General features: G+C 38.4%; 1 protein-coding gene across 2 annotated transcripts in view; it reads left to right on the top strand.

Annotated features, from left to right (window-relative positions):
• Positions 1–22482, top strand: part of CNTN4 (contactin 4) — a 987359-nt gene that overhangs the window by 893215 nt on the left and 71662 nt on the right. For both annotated transcript variants that reach the window (XM_027586928.2, XM_027586926.2), the window contains exon 14: positions 15166–15293. In XM_027586928.2, the coding sequence (XP_027442729.2) occupies positions 15166–15293 (128 nt within the window). The remainder of the gene's footprint in view (positions 1–15165; positions 15294–22482) is intronic.

The raw sequence follows: 22482 nt of genomic DNA on the forward strand, positions 1-22482 counted from the left end.
TCCTGTATATGGTCTTTCATACATTTGGAAAATTGGTCTTTCTTAATGCGTTTTTCTCAGAAGAATGACCCTAGTGAATGACCTGGAATTAATTCAGTGGTATAACATAAGCTGGAAGGGAATCTGGTAAGCATGTTGTAATTTATATTCACCAAACATTTTTTTCCAAACTATATAAATCTTTACATATAACACAAAAACAATGAGGAATTCCAGAACCTTTGGAATAAATAATTCAGTAGCAGTGTATACCTTGGAGTATACTGCCTTTAGAAAGAAACAGAATTGAAAATTGCAAAGGAACCAACTTACATTTTAAAAGTAAATTTTAGACTTAATTTCATAAACAGAAAATGGTTCATAGCAAATTTTAGCATCCATTGAAACTTTATTTTCTAGGGACTTTTAAAGTTTTCTTTCTTGACAAGGAACTTCAAGAATGGCAAGATACTTCTTTCTTGACTGCAATGTGACTATTAAGATGCTGTAAAAACTTGCAAATTAGGTTGTAAATAGCAGTGATGAAAGCATTAACTCTCTTAGCCACATTTCCTAAAGTGCACTTTACATGATGCTAGAGATAAGATATTAAAAAATAAACCTGAATGCTTATATAAAAAGTCCAGTTTCCTATTTTCCAAGCACAGTGGTATAATTGTAGCTCTAATTTATGGCATACTTTGAAAGATTGCTGATTAATTATACAGACCTCCTGATGTTTTATATTCTTTTCAACTTTTTCTCTTTCTGCTCTTTGGCCACTACAAAGAGAATATCCCTAAATCACTTATTTCTAAGGTAACTTCATTTTAAAAAAAGTGAATTTGCTATTAGCATCGTTTTCTAATACATCACTGAAACTTGTAAGTATTCATAATCTCTCTGTTTCTTATTTTTGGACCTAACACACACACACACACACACACACACACACACACACACACACACACACACACACACACACAAGTTCACTCACCCCCAGGCACGACACTTAAAAGAAAGCTTCTAATAAGTTCCTTGTCTGACTTTAAGAGTCTAACCCAATGCAAACATGCCTAACAATTCTGCATCACTTGGCCTGAGATATTGGACACATTGACAAAGCAACAAAGTGTGCCTTGTTGGGGATAATATTAGCCATTATAATTCTTTAAGTGTTGAGAGATCTCCAATTTGAATAATTCACTACTGTGAATTATTTGAAAATAATTGCAGCACATTTAGTTTGTTGCTTGAAATTATCAGTATTTTCAGGGTTACTATATTCTTTTCCTCATTCCTTTGAGTTTAACATTTATACAAAAGCTTCTTTTACTAGATTTTCCAAGAAATGTGGTATGCTGATTATTAGGAAAGGATTTGCCAGAAACTATTTTATATATGTACAAGACAAATATGCTCAGATATTATCCTGTTCTTTTTTTTTTTTTACTCTAAGGAGGTCATATTCACAGCCCTATGTTCTCTTCAACCCCCCCCACCATATCCTTATCAAACTCCCCTTATCACTGGCATATCTAAATTACTCTGTTCTGCCCCTCGACCAAGACACCTTTAATTATAAGAGCTTCCTGCTCCTTTCTTAAGCTCTTCACTTTTTCTGTCTTCAACTTCCCCTTGGATTTAGGAAAAGGTCCTTGCAGATTTTTGGCTCTTAAATAGGAGAGGACACATATATCAATTCCTTAAATGTTCTGTCATCATGAGAATTATTTATTGAAACCCATTACCTGTGTGACTTTATAGTTCTTTTTAGATGGTTTGTCTGAAAAGAAAAAAGACTCTTCCTTGAAAAGAAATAGCTTTCCTTTTCATCTAGGGGAAAAAGAATAGTACAACAACCAGGTCCCTGTCTACATTTTTCACATGACACTTGGTTGCGTATTTTTGAGAGAAGAGAGGTTTGCTACAAGGACTTGGCTTCATCATGAAAATTCTCTCCTGTATAAAATAGACCTAAAGGTACAAAGCACATACAAATAATCCCCATGCGGGGGGGAAACACCCAGGTATTAACTTAAGCCCGTAGAGTCCTTTTCCTGAGCTTTATAGAAAACAATAAATATAGCTTACACACCTTCATAAATCAAACTTCTGGTGACATCTGTGTTTACTCCAGGACAGTGATTTCTTTTTATAGTTTTGTGATATAGGGGGGCTTTCAGACAACTGTAAACTTTTGAAAACAATGTGTATAGTTTGCATTTGGGGGGATAATGTTATAATTTGTTTCTGATTCTTAAAGGTATCTCTGACTTCCACCCACCCACCAGAAAAGGTTAGAAATCAGGGTCGCTACCCCAAGAGGTATCCACCAGTGTCTCTAAAATTGTCAAGACTAAATGAATTTTCATCCAGTAATCAACATATTTACTGTGTGCCTCTTTATATATAAAAGACTATATGAAATTAAAAGGCAAAAGAAAAAAGTATAAGACTTGGGGCCTGATGTCTGGAAATTCTTTGGATATTTGGGGTGATGGGATATTGGCAGTATATGATAAATGACATGTGAATAGATCTGACAACTTTAAAATGTCATGAATTTGCAGTAACAGGACCTGCCGAACACAGTTTGATGGCCGGCTTAGTCATAATGTTGTAAAGGAACTTTATCTTGGGAACATGGTTGAAATAGGTATGTGTTTCATGAAGTAGAAGACTTGCATCTCTGTAAATACTCAGGTGATCTTAGGCAGCACACCGTATACAGACATTAAATGGTAGTGAATCACATAGTTCTTTTTTACTGCTTCTGAGTACATCAAGGGAAAGTCAGTTTGGTCCTAATATGTCTGAACACTTTTGAAACCCTGGGTAATATCCCTTTACTAAAGAAAAAGCAGGCTATTGGCTCAATATCCTGGCAGATAACTACACCCAACTAGAATGTATTATGTTAGGTATGTTTTTATCATATGTATTTCTATCGTTGTCATCTATGGCAAGGGATATGGGTTTCTATCTATGGTAGCAATATGATGTTTTCTTTATTTTTTAAAAGATTTTTTTAAAAGATTTTATTTATTTGAGAGAGAGAGAGCACGAGTGGAGGGAGGAGGGCAGAGGGAAGGGGAGAAGCAGCCTCCCCACTGAGTAGGGAGCCTGATGTGGGGCTCCATCCCAGGACCCAGAGATCATGACCTGAGCCAAAGACAGATGCTTAACCAACTGAGCCACCCAGGCTGATGGTTCCTTTATTGAGTTACTTTAATTGTAAACTTTGAGCCACTTAAAGAAAATATTGTGACTATTAATTATGATAATGATGAAGAAAATAATAAAAATGATCAGTGTGGCCAGTATTTATAATGTGCTTACTATTTGCCACCACAGTTATAAATGCTTCACAGATATTTTCACATGTAACCTTCTCAGAAAAACCTACGAAATAGATGTGTTATTTTAATGACCCTCATTTTAGAGATGGCCAACTGGAGTCCGGAGAGGTTAAGAGACTTTCCCAAGTCACATGTTTAACAAATACTGGGCAAGAATGCAAGCTGTCCCACTACTATATGAGTAGGGCAGAAATTAGGAGCATACCAGGGAGTTTGGGAAAGCTTGTATTAAATGACCACCAAAGTGATCCTGAGTTTCTGTTCTTCTGGCAAAGGCAAAAATACCAAGTGCAGTTGCTGTTCAAGGTAGGGAGGGTCTTTGAGAATTTTAGCTGGACCCTGACAATAGTGTGCTTCCACTGATGTGCAGGAGGTAGGCGATTCCACTTTGATTTCCTCACTTAGAAACATTATAAAGTTCTGGGATGAGGGGTTGAAGCAAACAAACCATGATCTTGCAATTCCTAAAAGGTTGAGAGTTGGGTACATAATAAAATTACATGTTTTTCTAGCATGGCTAATATTGCTACTTGTGTTTTAGAAACCTCCTCTTCTTACTAAATAACATCATCTATATAGTGGGCCTCCCTTTCTAATTAATAATTAATATTATCTTCCAGGCATTTTAGTTACTTTGGGGTAAATGAACCTTTGATGATTACAATTTCAACTCACGTTTTTACACATTCTTTACTTTTGCTTCTGGTTTCAGACATTAGTGTGAACACATGTTTCTCAATATTACAAAAAGCTATTTTGACAAGCTTAATTAGAAAGCAAAAGAGTATATATATTATAACCAAAGATCTAATGGCAAATTTAAGGAAAATCTCTTAGATGGGATTATAATGTTTTTTGTTTCTTGTTTTCTTTCTTTCTTACACCCTTCAACACCACAGGATGGCATGGTAGAAAGAGTACAGGCTTTGTAATGAGATCTGAGTTTGAAACTCCATTCTATACTGACTACATTGACCTTGGACATTTTAATTGACTTTCCTGATTACATTTTTCTCATCTGAAAAATTGGGATAATAATGTTTCTCAGAATTGCTGTGTAGTTTAACTGTGATAATAAGTGCAAGCATCCAGGAGCACCCAATAGTATATTCTAGGTGCTTGATAAACTTCCTCAGTACCTTGCCATTTCCAACACTTACAGTAGTTACAGTCATCCCTCCCTCTTTCAGTCAGCTTCTGTCCATGTCTGCTTCTTTGTTTCCAGTTATTTCTAAAGACAGCTTCGCTTTGCTATTAAATTATTCTTTTACTAGCTATCCTAGTATCCTAAGAGATTGCTATATAAAACATTTTGAGTACCTTAGAGTTTAATAATAAGATTTTTTTCTCATTATACAAGTAATATCACTTATTATGATGCTTTGATAAAAACACATAGAGGTTTAGAGAGTAAAATATGGTATTGCTTTCCTGTCCCTACCCCATTCATCTTCACAATGCCCTGCAGATTTATACTGAAATTAGCTCAGGTCATGAATTTCTGGAAGAAAGGAATCCTAAACCTTGTATTAATGGAGACACCAAGAGATCCTGCATAAATTAAAGGTAGCAACTTAAGAAACAAATTTTAGACAAACACATGTCCTTTATTTCTTTCTTCCCCAAACATGGTATTTGGGGTGTTGTTTGCTTACAATGTCAATAAATAAAACCTCAAAGTTGTATCTGCCCAAGAAAACTATTTCCCACATCTATCCATGTGCTGTGTCCCAAAGAGTAATTAAAATTAACTCCAGGATTAACTCTGCGATCTAAATACTCATCTGTACCTGGGAAGATAGTCCCTTCCAGGTTATTTTTACAGAGCTTTTAAAACTGTTCTTCAAAGTAAGTTAGACTTGGATCAAACCAGGTTAAGCAAACACAAGTTTATTTTCTCTTTTGAGCAGCGCTGGAGGCAAGGGCAATAGGCTCTGAACTGCTGGTTGTTCTTCAAGCAGACTGAAATACACAGGTTGTTCAGTGGTTTATTAAACTCAAATCTTACGACAGAAAGCAAATTATCTCTAAGGGAACTTTGTCACCAAGGTGTCTGTTCAATAGCAATGTCTGTTGCTGCCACAGAGACTACACAGAAAGATCAATGACAGGTTGGCCTGAAATTGCCCTTGAAGTAAGTATCTTCCCACTGACCTTCATTTAAATTCGTAATCTGAAACATCGTCTTTTCTCAAGATGGGCAGAAAAGCCATCTTCTGGGACCCTCAACTGACTCTTTATAAACCGCGCATTGCCACAAAACAGTCTTTCTATAAATCAGGATAAACCCCTCTCTCCAATGAGACTGAGAATTTCCATGTCTCTTTTAAAATTCAGTATGTAAACTCAGGCACATCCCAGTTAAAAGCTGTATTGGTCAGGGTTCTCTTAAGAAACAGAACCAATAGGATATATTAGAAAATATTTATTATAGGAATTGGCTCACACAACTCTGGAGGCCAAGAAGTCCCATGACCTGCAGTCTGCAAGCTGAAGATCCAGAAAAGCCAGTGGTATGATTTAGAGTGATTCCCAAGGCCTATGAACCAGGGGCGCAGATGAGTCCAAAGGTCCAAGAACCAGGAGCACTGATATCCAAAGCCGGAGAATATGGGTATCCTAGCTCAATCAGAGAAAGCAAATTGACCTTCCTCCTCCTTTTCATTCTCTTCAAGCCCTCAAAGGACCAGATGATACTTGTCTGCATTGGCGAGGGCAATCTTCTTTAGTCTACCAACTCCAATGCTAAGCTCTTTCAGCAACACCTTTAAGACTCAGAGAAATAATGTTTTACCAGCTATTTGATCATCCCTTAGCCCAGTCAAGCTGACACATAAAATTAACAATTAAGCGAAAATGCCTTTGAATTTTATTAAAATAGATAGCTTAATTCAAACAAAAACAAGTGGTTTGGGTTTTTGTTTTTGTTTTTTTCCCCTTAAGAGCAAAGTTTTGGTGGTTTTGTTTGTTTGTTTTGTCTTGTTTTGTTTTTTTGTTTGTTTGTTTGTTTGGTTTGGTTTGTTTTCTTTTTTTGCTATTGTCTACAGCACACCAATGCCAGTTCATCTTCTAGGCTTTTCTTAGTTCTCAATGCGCACAAAGCCAGGAATAGTTCTACCAGGTCTAAATGTCTTCACCTTTGTTGGTCACAGGCTAATTCTCCAGTTGAGAGGTTGAATATACAAATCTGTATCTCTGTCTCTTCATTGCCACTTCTCTACTCCTTCAAAGTTTTTACTATTTCATGGGTAATGTATTCTAAAACTGTGTTGTATTGCTGCTCCCTGAAGGACAAGTAAAGACACTACATCTCTCATAAACAGTTCAGCTTAGAAAACCATATGTTGCCATTTTGGTATAGGCCTCCTCTATCTAATTTTGGCCACAATATTAATATCAAAATAAGTATTAATTGGCCACAGTAACAACAACCAAAAAAGGACTGAATAGAAGATCTACTTTAGTCCAACAGATTAGAAAATTGAGTCAATTAAAGAAGAAATTGAAATTGCAGGTAGGCCCTAATTTTTGTTTTCCTGTTGGACTTTTTATACTTTAATACATTATCTATTACTATACCAAAACATTCCTTCATACTCTACATTGGATTGTTAATATACCACCTAAAAAGCAATAATTTCCAGTCTTTTGAAATGTAGCTATTTTTGGAATGCAGGACCAGGCCCCATGCAGAAGGAAATGTTACTGATGGGTGAGCATGATCAGTGGTGATAGGCCCATGGAATCAGACACACTCCTCTGCCTTATGCCCCTTCCCCATCCTCTAAGGACTGAAAAGCAAGCTTTGAAGCTGCTAGCTCAACCGAGAACAACAGTCACGGTGGATTTCCTCTCTTGACATCTTATAGGTTAGTGTCCCCCTAAAGTTCATGTCTACCAGGAACCTCGGAATGTGGCCTTATTTGGAAATAAATAAGGCCTTGCAGATGTAATTGAGTTAAGATGAAATCAAACTAGATTCAAGCGGGTCCTAATCCATTTCCTGGTGTCCTTGTAAGGAGAGGGAAATTTGGATAAAGACACGTGCACAGAGGGAAGAAGATGTTGAGAGATGCATAGGAAGAACACCATGTGATGATAGAGACAAAAATGCAAGAGATGCATGTATAAACCAAGGAATGCCAAGGACCAATGACTGTTACCTGCAGCTAGGAGAAAGGCAAAGAAGGATTGTCCCTCTGAGACTCTAAAAGGAACCAATTCTTCTAGCACCTCGATTTCAGACTTCTAAGTCTCCAGAACTACTGGATAATATGTTCTTGCTGTTTCAAGCCCCCCAGTTTGTCGCACCTTGCTATGGCAGCCCTAGAAAACTACTATAATGCCCTATTCCCCCTCCTACTCCATTGCTTTGGTCTCTCGGTGAGGTATATCTGGGATGGGGAGAATCCAAGAAGGAGGAAAATGTGGCCTACCGACTACAGACTACCAAAAGCCCTGTTCCATTTACTCAGCCCAGGGTAATGGTTTAAAACAATCGAAAATGATCTCAAAAGCCCACAGGAGTAGGGTAGAGACATTGATGAGCTCTTGAAGCCAAGGTAGACACTAGAAAGTCTCCTGGCTGCTTTAAGGAGCTAATACTTCTCCCCTGCAGCTCATTGGTGCCCTACAGGGATGTGTTATGGTACTACCCTGTTGTCCCATTTGTCACAACTAGCCAGGAATGGGTTTTTACATGAAATCTCCCAATTATTTGGATTAAAAAGCAACTCAGTGCAGAATGAAGCACACACATCTGTAGCTAGGCAGTCCTTCCTCTGATTTTATAGTCAGGGCTGGTGGCCCCTGGGGTCAGGGGTCCTGTGACGTCTCTACCATGCTGCCAGTTTGCTCAAGTTGAGAAGTAGCAGTACTCATGTTAACCATGTCTGAAGTTTTAGAATATATTTTAGCCCTCCAGGAGTGTTAAACTCTTTTGTAATGTGTAAGTCTATGCTCCCATGTTCAGGCTTTTAAATGGCAAACATGGGATGCCTGGGTGGCTCAGTAGGTTAATCCTGGGGTCCTGGGATTGAGTCCCACATCGGGCTCCCTGCTCAGCAGGGATTCTGCTGCTCCCTCTGCCTGCCACTCCCCCTGCTTGTGTGCTTTCTCTCTCTCTCTCTCTCTGATAAATAAATAAAATCTTTAAAAATTTTTTTTAAATGGCAGACATGTTTTCTGGAACTCCTCATATATAAGAGAAAGGAGAAGCCTGTTATGACCCTTCAAGATTTTTTTAATTATGCATGATTTTAAGTGATTTATGATGTCCCTCATCTAACACTTTTAAAGATGATTTAAAAGTTAACAGTTTGAAACTTCCATTGTTTCTTTGTTGAAAAGAAATTATTAATCCATAGTACTCCCCTTTGCAGAAGGGGAGAACTAATCTTCTAAGTTGCACTTTCAAGGGTTTTACTTATAAGGAAAGCATTTCCAGACAGGTGAGGATGCACTACTTCTGTCACCAGTAGTTGGGCTTCATGCAAAACTGCTCACGGAATCATAGGTCACCATTTGGGGATAACCCTTGTCTTTAGGGTGATAGAACCTTCTGGACTTGGAAGCTTTTGTCATCTGTTACTGAAGCCCCCAAAAAGGAAAGATCAGCATTTTTAAAGGTCCAGTGTCCCCAGACTGGTTTTGATTAATAGGACTGACAAGATCAGCTCTTCAATGGCTATAACCCAGAGCCGCATATTAAGAAAGAGAGATTCAATTTATCTCATAATTCCAGATAGGTTCCTGTCCTCTATGGATCTGAAATCTCTAAATGAAGTGGAGGCATGACTGTTCTCTATGCAATGGGCAATTTACTATGTTGTGAATTAGATGCCTTTTTTTTCATGTAGAGAAAATTAAGTCCTATGTCACACCTTTATTTTTACTACTTGCTGCTTTATCATTTTTTACTTTTCTCTGATACTATCAGTGATTTAAAAAGAGCCTACAGGTAGGTCAGGGCTAACGTGTTCTAAGCCAGGAACAGATTTACATTTTCAATTCCTTTTATCTAACTTGATCACTATTCATGAGTATTAGAAGGGCTCAAAGTTCAATATCAAGCTAATAGCTACGGGTCAGTCAGTAGTCTGAAATAGGAAAACTAAAATGAAGTGGAAACTTTGAAGTCTCATCAAGAAACAAATGTGAAAATACAACTATCCTTGGATTGGATTCAGGCACTATTTTCATGGGAAAAAAATGAATGTAGAAATATTAGTTGAAAACCTTTTTCTAAGTTAGGATAGAATCCAACTGAAAGGAAGCAAGTATCTAAATACTAGTGTTGAGTTATGTTTCAAAAGTTTCTTGAGTTAGTGGAAATTAGCACCCCAAGGATAAATGCTAACTTTATACTAATTCCCCACTTACAAAAATCCCATAAATTCAAACCAACAAGTCATTGTAACTTAGCCCTTTGTCTATAGAAATAGATAGCCAAAAGTATATGGCACAGCTGTGTATAAAGGAAGATCAGGTCAGTTTTTTCAGACTCAGAAATCCATGGTCATTCTTCTATAATTGAGTTAATCAGTCTTTGGACAACAAGTTCTGTAGAGGTAGCCATCAAAGAATGATCTGGAGGGGCACCTGGGTGGCTCAGTAGGGCTCCCCGCTCGGCTGGAAGCCTGCTTCTCCCTCTCCCACTCTCCCTGCTTGTGTTCCCTCTCTCGCTGTCTCTCTGTCAAAAAAAATAAATAAAGAATCTTAAAAAAAAAAAAAGAATGATCTGGAGAACTCATCTCTCCTCTCCACTTTCGCTACCACTATCTCCTGAACAAGTTCAGTAATTTCCCTAAGATATTGGGCTCTTCCAATTACAAGGGATTAAAACCAAATTTCTAATGTCTTAAATTATTGGCTTATATAACTGGGACATCCAAAGGAAGCTGTTGGCTTAACCATGGACAGAAACGGGGTCTCAAAGAGATTTTAAGTTCTCGCCTCTCTCTCTGTCTCCTGGGCTCTGCTTGTCTTTGGTTGGTTTCTTTAAGGCATGCTTTCTATGGCAGGTAGGATGACTGCTAACAGTTCTAGATTTCCATCTCCAAATGTAATAATAAATAGAAAGAGATTGTTTCCTCAAATAGCTCCTGGTTTTGATAGCATACCTATCCCTAAACCAATCACTTCAGACAGGGGAGTAGGATCTCCTGATTGACCAGGCCTTGGTCTTTGCCTTTCTTTAATCTCCGAATAGCATGGTAAACAGATTCCCCACTGGCAAAAGTAATGCCCTTTCTAGTATGCATTTATAGAAATGTATGCATTATGGTATATAACACACTGACATCATTTCTAGGTATGTAATTATCTAAGGTCCTCCTGGTTTACATAGGCTTAGTGTACAAGAGGTGTTTAGTAGATATCTATGAATAAATGAGTCCAACTTTTCATCCCCCTTCTATAACTACTTGATGTTATCCATATGCTTCATTAAGCATAATAATGTGTTATAGGATTTCAGAAGGGCAGAACTACTTGGTAGTAGTCTTAACCTTAACAGAGTCTTTTATTAATATATGAAATAATAGATTTAGGAGGGTACAGAACTTTAGTTAATACAACATTTGGGTAATGCACTTATATCGAGCATTTCATATGCCAGGCACTGGTCTCAGCAGTGCATATCTTTACAACACCTTGTGAGATATAATTACTTTTATCATTCCATTATCTCAAATAAGGAAATTTACATACAGAGATTTTAGTCACACAGCTCATAAGCGGCACGAGTCTGATTTGTGCCTCGATAGTATAGTTCTAGAGTTTATGGTTTGGTTTTTTTTTTTAAGATTCGTTTATTTATTTTAGAGAGAGAGCACATGAGCAGGGAGAGGGATAGACAGAGAGGGAGAGTCTTAAGCAGACTTCATGCCCAGTGCAGAGCCCAACACGGGGCTTGATTTCACGACCCTGAGATCATGACCTGAGCTGAAACCAAGAGTTGGACACCCAACCAACTGAGCCACGCAGGCACCCCCAGAGTTTATGTTCTTAAGCGGTACATTATATTGCTTGGATAAGAAATTGAATTTCACAAAACTCCATATTATACCCACATTTCGATTATACCTAGGAAAAATAAACAATTAGGGCAATATAATGTAATTTAATGACAGCTCTAAAATTGACCCCTTCTACAGAATATCTCCCCCACTCACCTTTTCCAATGCCTGGAATTTAAGCCTTGGAGGCCTAGCTCTTATCTCTTTGTTAAAAAAAAAAATGGGAAGATTAAAACACTTAACCAATGTCAGGCACTGAAATATTGAAAATTAGTAGTACAGCAGTTTGTAAAATTACCTTGTCATTTCACAAAGCTTAAAGGAAATTGAATAAGGAAGCTTTGAGGGTAAGGGGCAAAGAGAGCCTTAAGAGAGATTGTGTAGAGCTAGCTGGATCCCACAGATGGATAGCAACAATATGTTGGGTGCCTTTTGTGCAATGTATATACTATCATTAAGGATGCAGGGATGGGAATGACAGTGGGAAATGAGAAAAACATTTATACAGTGCTTTACAATTAAGAGAGCCTTTCACGTATCTTACTTCATTGTAGAAGATAATCATCATAGTAACCAGTGAGATTAAAAGAATAAAAACTGATGTAGACCAGTAGCTCTCTGCTGGGGATGATTTTGCCCCTGGGGAACATTTGGCCATATTTGGAGATATTTTTGATTGTCACAACTTGGGAAGAGAGGCAGAGCAAATGGAGTCCAGTGCATAGGGGACAGAGATGCTGGTAAGTACCTTCACAGGACAAAGAATTATATGGTCCAAAAAGTCAGTATGCCCTGCCTTAGGGCATAAGTAATTAGGCTAGGTCATACACTTACCGAGTATCAGAGCCAAGGCTAATACCAGGTCATCTGATGACAAACCCTTTACTTGTTTCCTTATTCATATCCTGTTGGCATTAAACAATGTGATACAGGCAATGGCTTTAGGTTTTGGAAAATTACAATACCACTTTAAATGGTACAAACTATTAATAGGCCTTTGTGCTTTGAAAGAATCAGCTCACCTCTCAATGTTTAATTGCCCCAAACTTATGTTACCTCATGGAAAATGACTCCATATACAAAACACAAATGTCCCCTTCCTTACTGAGTTCTCATGTGCCAGCATCTTACAATTTCCAGAGAATTATTTTATAAATAGTAATATGATTAACTCCTCTAAAGTTATTTTTGTGATTATTGATGGAATTAGGATTTCATTACCATGCTATTTTTATCAGTACATCTGCTCTTGGGCTAATGGGGTATCATATGGTCTTTACTGAGTAACTGTTATGTGTGTATTATGGTGTGAATGAACAAAGGGCCTCCTTGTCTGTGTCTTATATACTGATGTGGGAGGACTCAGTTAATTTGCATATTGACTTCAGACTATCAGACATAATAGCTGGAGTGCAAAAGAGCAGACAGATTTAATTACTATATTAAGAGGAATTATGTTCAGAGAATGTTGTCCAATTTTTCCCATATGCACAAATAACTAAATAAGAGCACACAGTTTTAAAGATGAAAGAATCACAACAAAACTACTACCCAATAAATACCAGGAAATGTGCTAGAAATCTTACTGGCCCTATCTTACCTAATTCTTACCAACAACTTACCTGATTGGTATTGTCAGCTCCGTTTTGTAGATGAGGAAACTATAACTTAGAAAGTTAAGCAGACTGCCTCTGATCACATGGCTGGAGCTGACAGAACTGGAATTTGAACACCCATCCTTCTGATTCCAATATTCTTTGTAGAGTTCTTAGAACTTCATACCTTCTCATCAGCCTGAGTCAAAGAACCTGGAATGAGTCATCAGGAAATCTGTAGCTTCTCCATCCCAAAGAGCCTTCATGAAAAGTATACACAGCCTTTGCAAACCAGTATATTTAAATCTTCACCTGTGGTCTTAAAATGATTAGCCAAAAATTCTATTAAGTGAAGCTGTGACCAGCCTAGACCCCTTGTTTCTAATATTTGTCAAAGACTCTGTTAAGGCCATCACTAATGCTCAGTGGTTTAACCACTCTGAATTCCTGAAACATATTATTGATTTTTCTCTTAGAATATTTATTTATTTACTTATTCACTCAGTCACTTAGCAGATACGTACAAGCCATCTACTGCATGTCATCCTAGGTACTAGTTCCTGGAGACTAAGTCCTAAGATGCACACGGTTCTATGCCCTCAGAAAAACTCACATGCCAGGTGGTAAGTAAGACAGCTAACAAGTAAGCAAAACTTCTAGGTTGTGTTTGATAGGAAAAAAATAGAGTGGCTGCAAAAAAAGAGAATAACAAAACAAAACATCCACTTCAGAAATATGAGTCATAAGAAAAGCGCCACCTCTAAGTGAGGTCCTGAGAGGGTGAGTAGATGGTAGCTATGTCCTGATGGCAGGGCAGGCGGAACAGTAGATGGACAGGCCCTAAGGTGGGACAGGGTCCCAAACACTGTAGGGACTTGCAGAAGGCCAGTGTAACAATAGTTCATCGAAAGGTCAAAAGATGAGCGTGAAGTCAAGTAGGCAAGAGACAGGCGAAGGCCAGATCCATCAGGCCTTGTAGGTTCTAGAACAGAATTTATTGAGGGCGGTGGGGTGCAAGGAAGGATCTTAAAGCCTGAGCAGTGATGTAATCTGATCTGTATTTTAAAAGATCATCTCACCACTGACCAAAGAATGTATGTGAGACACAAGAGTAAAAATAGGCAGATCATTTAAGAGGCCGGTGATAGGCCAGGTGAGAAGAGGAGAGCAGCAGAGAGAAAAAGAAGTGGGTAAATTTGAAGGATAGAATAGAGGTTCAGCAGACAGTAATCTTAAATGAGCCATCGGTGTCCATGTTTTTATCTCTCTGGCTGGTGTCCAAGCCAGGCTGCTTGTCCTACTCATTTTTGCACCTTCCTCTTCTGCTATAGTCATGTTGAAATTGGCGTTCTCTAGAATCCTCCCTGTTCCAGTTTTGTGTCTGTCAGTACAAGTGTCTCCTTCCCAGGGAATAGATATTTGTCCCTCATTGTGGGCCCTGAGATATGCCAGCCACATTTGCTGTTCTGCCAAAGTCATACCATGTTGTATGATATTTTTTGTAATTCGCTTCTTGCATCTCATTAAAAATGTATTGTCTGACATATGTCAGAAATAAACCTACTTAATAACTCATTTCATTTAAGCCACCCATCGAGAAGAAAACATTTTTTTTAAGATTTTTATTTATTTATTTGACAGAGAGAGAGAGAGAGGGAGAAAGAGAGAGACTGCAGGCAGAGGGAGAAGCAGGCTCCCCACTGATCAGGGAGCTGGATGTGGGACTCGATCCCAGGAGCCTGGGATCATGACCTGAGCCAAAGGCAGATGCTTAACTGACTGAGCCACCCAGGGGCCCCAAAGAAAACATTTTCAATGAAAATGTGTTAAGTGGCCAATCAAGAGATTTTTTTTTTCCTTATACCTCAGTAGTTTTAAAGACTAATGGTGACCAACAATGAGCCTTCCCTATCAATAATGTGGTTAGAGCCGCCCAAGACAGAGAATCGTTACAACCCGTCTAGTGTTTCCAATATTTATGCCAACAGAATGTTGAGACCATTTTGGCGAGAAAAGTGTTAAAAGTCCTAAATAAGTCACATGTCCTAATTATATTTATGTGTATATAAACAAATACCCTGAATAAAGATGAGACTGTCAAGTGATAACAGCCATGATTTATAGTTTGAAAGATGACAGAATGATAGACATCATTTTCAATTAGTCATATGATATAAACTTACCATTTTGGTTTATTTGTTTTAATTTCAGAATTACCATTTCTGAAGATGGAAGCCTCAAAATTGTCAATGTGACAAAGTCAGATGCTGGAAGTTATACCTGTATAGCCACTAACCATTTTGGAACTGCTAGCAGTACTGGAAACTTGATAGTAAAAGGTAATGACTAACCCAGAGCACACATACATTGATACACATGTCCTCGTTTCTAATAAAGCAATCTATAGAAGTGGCATCATTCATATTAATAAGGACAGATATCACTGTGTTGCTAAATTAATACATCATGCCAAACATGATATGATTAACGATTCTTAGAGAACTGTTGGTAATGAATATGATTGAAAGGCTATCTTATTTCAGAATCATCTAATACAATTTTGAGAATTAAAGCCATTGTATCTATTATACTACTGTAACTAATGTTATCTTCAGTCCTTTAATTAAATTTCTTTCAAGTCTCTGTAGATTTGAAATTCATGTCTAGGAACACTGTGCTAACAAATTAAAAACCCATGACTCGAATACTATTTTTAGCAAACATTGTTTGAACAATGACATTGGCTATTTTTAAAAGAGCTGCCCTGGTTATTCAGAGATATGGATATGGATTATTATACCAATAACGGGATTTAATTACCTCTATGCCTTGTTTTAGTCACCCTGCCAATCCTCTCAGTTTTAAGGAAATAAAATTTTCCACATACTTTAGTCTGGGTGCTTTATAGTATATGACAGAAATTCCTTTATTGCTCTTAGCACAGCACATGATGTGAGTCTGTTCTAACACCAGGTTGATGGGGTGGGCTGAAAGCACTAAATTGCAAAGGATAAGATTTTAATTTACATTTTATTTGCATTTCTATTACTTTCTGTCTTGTGGAGCCATAGAATTTTTGAGTTGAAGGGATCTTGGCAATGGATGATCTGACTGAGGAAGGTAAGACTCAGGTTGGTGACTTTCTCAAGGTCACCAGTAGTGGAAGATGGATGTTAACCCAGGAATCCTGATTGTGCATTCTGCTTGGTTCTGTTTACTGCACCAGGAAATCTTGTTAATTCAGCTTTTTTTTTTTCTATAGTAGATTTTTATAAAATAGATATTTTTCTATAACCGATATAGATGGGTCACACTGTATTATTTCCTTCTTGCCCATTTATTTGTAGCTCCCTCTGTGAAGTAAGATAGCCTAAGAAAAATAAAAATATCTATCTATTTTATCTATCCCAATTTCGTTTTAAAGAAGAAAGCCAAAGATTATCTAATTGCATATTTTGGGGTCATTGGAAGGTGAAAAATACTGCCATTTGGGTAAGGCTTTTTATTATAAACGTCTATGCATATAAAAAAAACTGGAAGGCCAAGAGTTAGAAGTAAATCTGTATTTAGATTAACTCCACTATTTCAGTCTGTTAATGAATCACTCAGAGCAGTAGCATAGGCATAGGACTATGTGTTCACTCTATTTCACAGGGCAGAGGGAAAGAGAGGATAGATAATATTTGTAAATCAAAATTCCAGGGCGCCTGGGTGGCTCAGTTGGTTAAGCGACTGCCTTCAGCTCAGGTCATGATCCCGGAGTCCCGGGATCGAGTCCGCATCGGACTCCCTGCTCAGCGGGGAGCCTGCTTCTCCCTCTGACCTTCCCCCTTCTCATGTACTCTCTCTCTCTCATTCTCTCTCTCAAATAAATAAACAAAATCTTTAAAAAAAAAAAAATTCCAGCTAGAGGTCTTCGCTAATGTATGGCTTTCTCAGAGGCAAAAGGAAAGAGTGATCAGCTAGGACCAGGAGGAATCCTAAGGTTTCAGAGCTGGTTAATGGCAGAGCTGGTACCTAATTATAGATTATTTGCTAGTTATGGAGGTATAAGAGAATACTAGGCAGCAGTCTTAAGTAGTGATTAAGAGACTGAGCTTGAGGCAGAAAGATCTGGCTTTGAATCTCATTTCTATCACTTACTAGCTCTGACCTTGGACTACACAATTAACCTGTGTGGGGATAATAGTATGCCAACTGCTTAGGGTTGTTTTGATGACTGCGATAATCCACCTTAAGTGCTTAACATGGTGCCTGGCACTTAGGACATATTAGTAGTTGTTTTGTTGTTGTTGCTTGTATTTTAATAAAATGGCTAAACATACATTCTAAATCTCATTGAAATGAACATTTATGAAGTTGCTATCATCAACCTATTAGAGTACTTAGGAAAAAGAAGTGAGCCTGCCACAAAAAAAAAAAAAAATGCCCAAGAGTGTGAAAGATTATAAACACCTAAGCCTAAAAACCATTTTTTGCTCTTCTATATTGCTGACAGTGAGGTATTTTTGCATGTAGTTACAAGCTATATCCTGTGTTTGGTCAGCATCCTTCTCATAAGTCTTGATTTCTTAGCTCTTAAGATAGTGGGCAGAGGGGCTCCTGGATGGCTGAGTCGGTTAAGCAGCTGACTGTTGATATCAGCTCAGGTCATGATCTCAGGGATGAGGGATCAAGCCCCACATAGGGCTCTGCGCTGAGCTTAGTGCTCTGTGCTGAGCTGAGCATGGAGCCTGCTTGGGATTCTCTTTCTCCTCTCCCTCGGCCCCTCCCCCCATTCTTGTGGGCACTCTAAATAAATAAATAAATAAATAAATAAATAAATAAATAAATTCTTTGAAAAGATAGTGGACAGAAAGGAATGTCCTCTGATTCCCATCAGAGTTCATATCCCAGCAATATGAGCAGTCCCGGGACCAACTATCCAGATGATTCTCCGCTGCTTGTCTTGTACTGAATGATGGCATAAAACTTGCTGTACACCAGTAATGAAATATGCCATGGTCACCCCATGTTTTAGGTGGATATAAAAGTCGCTGAGGTAGGAACTTCTACCTATTTTAAGAGATTAAATACTTTATTTCTAGATTTCTAGTAAAATGTAAATGTTGATTATCCAAATATAGTGTAAGAGGTAGTTTTACTGTTGTTTTACTATCCTTTTTTTTAATTTTAGTAATTTATTTGCTTTTTACAATGTGTATTAGAACAAGTCTAGTTTTCCATTCATCGCAATGATTTTAAAAATCTCCTTTTAAAATATATTTAAGTATGGGGCGCCTGGGTGTCTCAGTTGTTAAGCGTCTGCCTTCAGCTCAGGTCATGATGCCGGGGTCCTGGGATCGAGTCCCATGTCGGGCTCCCTGCTCAGCGGGAAGCCTGCTTCTCCCTCTCCCACTGCCCCTGCTTGTGTTCCCTCTCTCACTGTGTCTCTCTCTGTCAAATAAACAAACAAAACCTTTAAAAAAATAAAATAAAATAAAATAATTTAAGTAAAGAAGTGAGTCAATATAAAGAAAAATATTAAGTATGTATTATTATGAGAGGATATGCAAAATCATAAAGATGGGGTAATGAAGATTGGGAAACATAATGTAATGGCATTTTTCAGGAGAGTTTTAGTGGACTTATGGACAGGACTTAGAGGGACATATGAAAGGGGCACCTGGGTGGCTCAGTCGTTAAGCATCTGCCTTCGGCTCAGGTCATGATCCCAGGGTCCTGGGATCGAGCCCAGCATCGGGCTCCCTGCTCAGCGGGAAGCCTGCTTCTCCCTCTCCCCCTGCTTGGGGTTCCTGCTCTCACTATCTCTCTCTGTCAAATAAATAAATAGAATCTTTAAAAAAAAAAGGGACATATGACAGGATCAATATATGGCCACCTGTTTTTGCTGAGACACATGGAATACTTTAAAACTGAAATTTCCTAATAGGTGGGGAAAGAAAAAGACCAGGGTAGGAAGAGAAAGAGGAAGGCATAGACCTGTAGGAATAAGCCCTGAGGTCACAGTACCATGGTCCCTGCCAGGGGGAGTTTCATTTATGTAGAAGTAGAGCTCTTGCTGGGCTTGGCTGATGGTACTCTACTGCAGTTGGTTTTTCTGCAGAGGTTTTCTGATTCTTATATTATTCTTATAGATGAGATGGGGGTAGGGCGAAGAAATAGGAGTTTTATCTGGTCCATATGTTCACAGAAGTTAGCAATCCTGTTACTTTAGGGAAGGTCAGAAGGTATTTGAGAGAACATTGATCTCCCGTTGCTTGGTTCTGACTCCCATTAACATTAATGGCAAGAACACGTGTGTGCATAGGGGCATCCAGACCACCAGGTCTCTGTGAAGAACATTAACATAAACTGAGAAATGCAATTTAGAAACCTGCCCCATAAAGCACGATAAAGGCAGAGAAAACCATTCTGAACTCCACGTGAACTGTGCCAACTACTGAATCGCACATCATAATGCTTCAGCCCTGTACCTTTAATGTAAATGTAACAGTTTAGCCTGAAATATGACTGAACACTGTATTTTAATTCAATTTTGAGATCTACAAAGGGACTAATTTATCAGAGGAGGTGTTCTCTAACCTTAAAATGTGCTTGTATTCATTTTGATCTCCTCATACGTAGGATTAAAACACCGTGAAGGTCAGACATCAGAACACGTCTTCTCTAACCTTTTTATAATAATTCTATCATTAACAACACTTCTAAAATCCAATTCTCTTCCTCCTCGCCCCCATCACCATGTTTTGAAGGGAGGCCGAAGACAGTGTCAAACACAGGGTCAGTAAGTATGGGGGAGGAGAAGGAAGGGATAAATCCACTATAGCAGGTACAGGAGGTTTAAAATAAATCTCTGGCAGGCAACCATAAAATGGATAAATATTCAGATTATGCATGAGCAGGCTTCCAAACTGCAGAATTCTGACAGGTGCCTAGGGGACTCTTGATTATCATCCCATCATCTGAATTTCTAAATTTCACTGATTTTATTTTTTAAACTAGTTATAGTATATTTGGGATTTGGTTTACTGTTTAATTTAAGCAAGTACAGTTCTCATGTCAGACCCCTGAATCCTACCAGAAAGCATAATATTTGACCTTTCAATAAAGATGAGCTTTAGCAATTGTCAACATCATTAAGAACTATATGGAGGGCAGGCTGTATTTACATGCAATATTGTACTTACTAATTCATTTTTATTTCTATGGCAGAGTAAAAGGCATGCCATTTAGCATGACACAGTGTCTTTGCTGTACAGGTTTCATATGTCAGGTATTTTTAAGTAGCACTCCTAAAGAAGAGCAACTTAGAGTATTTGTCTTAAGTGTAGTTCAGCAAGAGAACTGTGATAGTAGCAACCCTAGCTTCTATTGATCCCCTCCAGGGCTGAAAATGAAATGCGGGGCTTGAAGCTATGGATGTTATTGTCATCGTTATCTTTTTTTTTTTTTAATTTTTTTATTGTTATGTTAATCACCATATATTACATCATTAGTTTTTGGTGCAGTGTTCCATGATTCATTGTTTGTTCATAACACCCAGTGCTCCATGCAGAACGTGCCCTCCTCAATACCCATCACCAGGCTAACCCCTCCCCCCACCCCCCGCCCCTCTAGAATGCTCAGTTTGTTTTTCAGAGTCCATCATCTCTCATGGTTCGTCTCCCCCTCTGACATACTCCCCTTTTCTTCCTCTCCTGTTATCTTCTTCTTTTTCTTTTTTCTTAAAATATGTTGCGTTATTTGTTTCAGAAGTACAGATCTGTGATTCAACAGTCTTGCACAATTCACAGCGCTCACCATAGCACATACCCTCCCCAATATCTATCACCCAGCCACCCCATCCCTCCCACCCCCAACCACTCCAGTAACACTCAGTTTCTTTCCTGAGATTAAGAATTCCTCATATCAGTGAGGTCATGTGATACATGTCTTTCTCTGATTGACTTATTTCACTCAGCATAACACCCTCCAGTTCCATCCACGTCGTTGCAAATGGCAAGATCTCATTCCTTTTGATGGCTGCATAATATTCCATTGTGTATATATACCACTTCTTCTTTATCCATTCATCTGTTGATGGGCATCTTGGCTCTTTCCACAGTTTGGCTATGGTGGACATTGCTGCTATAAACATTGGGGTACACGTACCCCTTCGGGTCCCTACATTTGTATCTTTGTGGTAAATACCCAGTAGTGCAATTGCTGGATCGAACGGTAGCTCTAATTTCAACTGTTTGAGGAACCTCCATACTGTTTTCCAGAGGGGTTGCACCAGCTTGCATTCCCACCAACAGTGTAGGAGGGTTCCCCTTTCTCCACATCCCCGCCAACATCTGTCGTTCCCTGACTTGTTAATTTTAGCCATTCTGACGGGTGTGAGGTGGTATCTCATTGAGGTTTTGATTTGGATTTCCCTGATGCCAAGCGATGTTGAGCACTTTTTCATGTGCCTGTTGGCCATTTGGATGTCTTCTTTGGAGAAATGTCTGTTCATGTCTTCTGCCCATTTCTTGATTGGATTATTTGTTCTTTGGGTGTTGAGTTTGATAAGTTCTTTATAGATTTTGGATATTAGCCCTTTATCTGATATGTCATTTGCAAATATTTTCTCCCATTCTGTCGGTTGTCTTTTGGTTTTGTGGACTGTTTCTTTTGCTGTGCAGAAGCTTTTTATCTTGATGAAATCCCAATAGTTCATTTTTGCCCTGGCTTCCCGTGCCTTTGGCGATGTTTCTAGGAAGAAGTTGCTGCGGCTAAGGTCGAAAAGGTTGCTACCTGTGTTCTCCTTTAGGATTTGGATGGACTCCTGTCTCACGTTTAGGTCTTTCAACCATTTGGAGTCTATTTTTGTGTGTGGTGTAAGGAAATGGTCCACTTTCATTCTTCTGCATGTGGCTGTCCAATTTTCCCAACACCATTTGTTGAAGAGACTGTCTTTTTGCCATTGGACATTCTTTCCTGCTTTGTCAAAAATAAGTTGACCATAGAGTTGAGGGTCCATTTCTGGGCTCTCAATTCTGTTCCATTGATCTATGTGTCTGTTTTTGTGCCAGTACCATACTGTCTTGATGATGACAGCTTTGTAATAGAGCTGGAAGTCCGGAATTGTGATGCCGCCAGCTTTGCTTTTCTTTTTCAGTATTCCTCTGGCTATTCTGGGTCTCTTCTGGTTCCATACAAATTTTAGGATTATTTGTTCCATTTCTTTGAAAAAAGTGGATGGTATTTTGATGGGGATTGCATTGAATGTGTAGATTGCTCTAGGTAGCATTGACATCTTCACAATGTTGATTCTCCCAATCCATGAGCATGGAACGTTTTTCCATTTCTTTGTGTCTTCTTCAATTTCTTTCCTGAGTATTTTATAGTTTTCTGTGTACAGATCCTTTGCCTCTTTGGTTAGATTTATTCCTAGGTATCTAATGGTTTTGGGTGCAATTGTAAATGGGATCGACTCCTTGATTTGTCTCTCTTCTGTCTTGTTGTTGGTGTATAGGAATGCCACTGATTTCTGTGCATTGA

Source organism: Zalophus californianus, chromosome 1, assembly GCF_009762305.2.
Source record: "Zalophus californianus isolate mZalCal1 chromosome 1, mZalCal1.pri.v2, whole genome shotgun sequence".
Classification (NCBI taxonomy): domain Eukaryota; kingdom Metazoa; phylum Chordata; class Mammalia; order Carnivora; family Otariidae; genus Zalophus; species Zalophus californianus.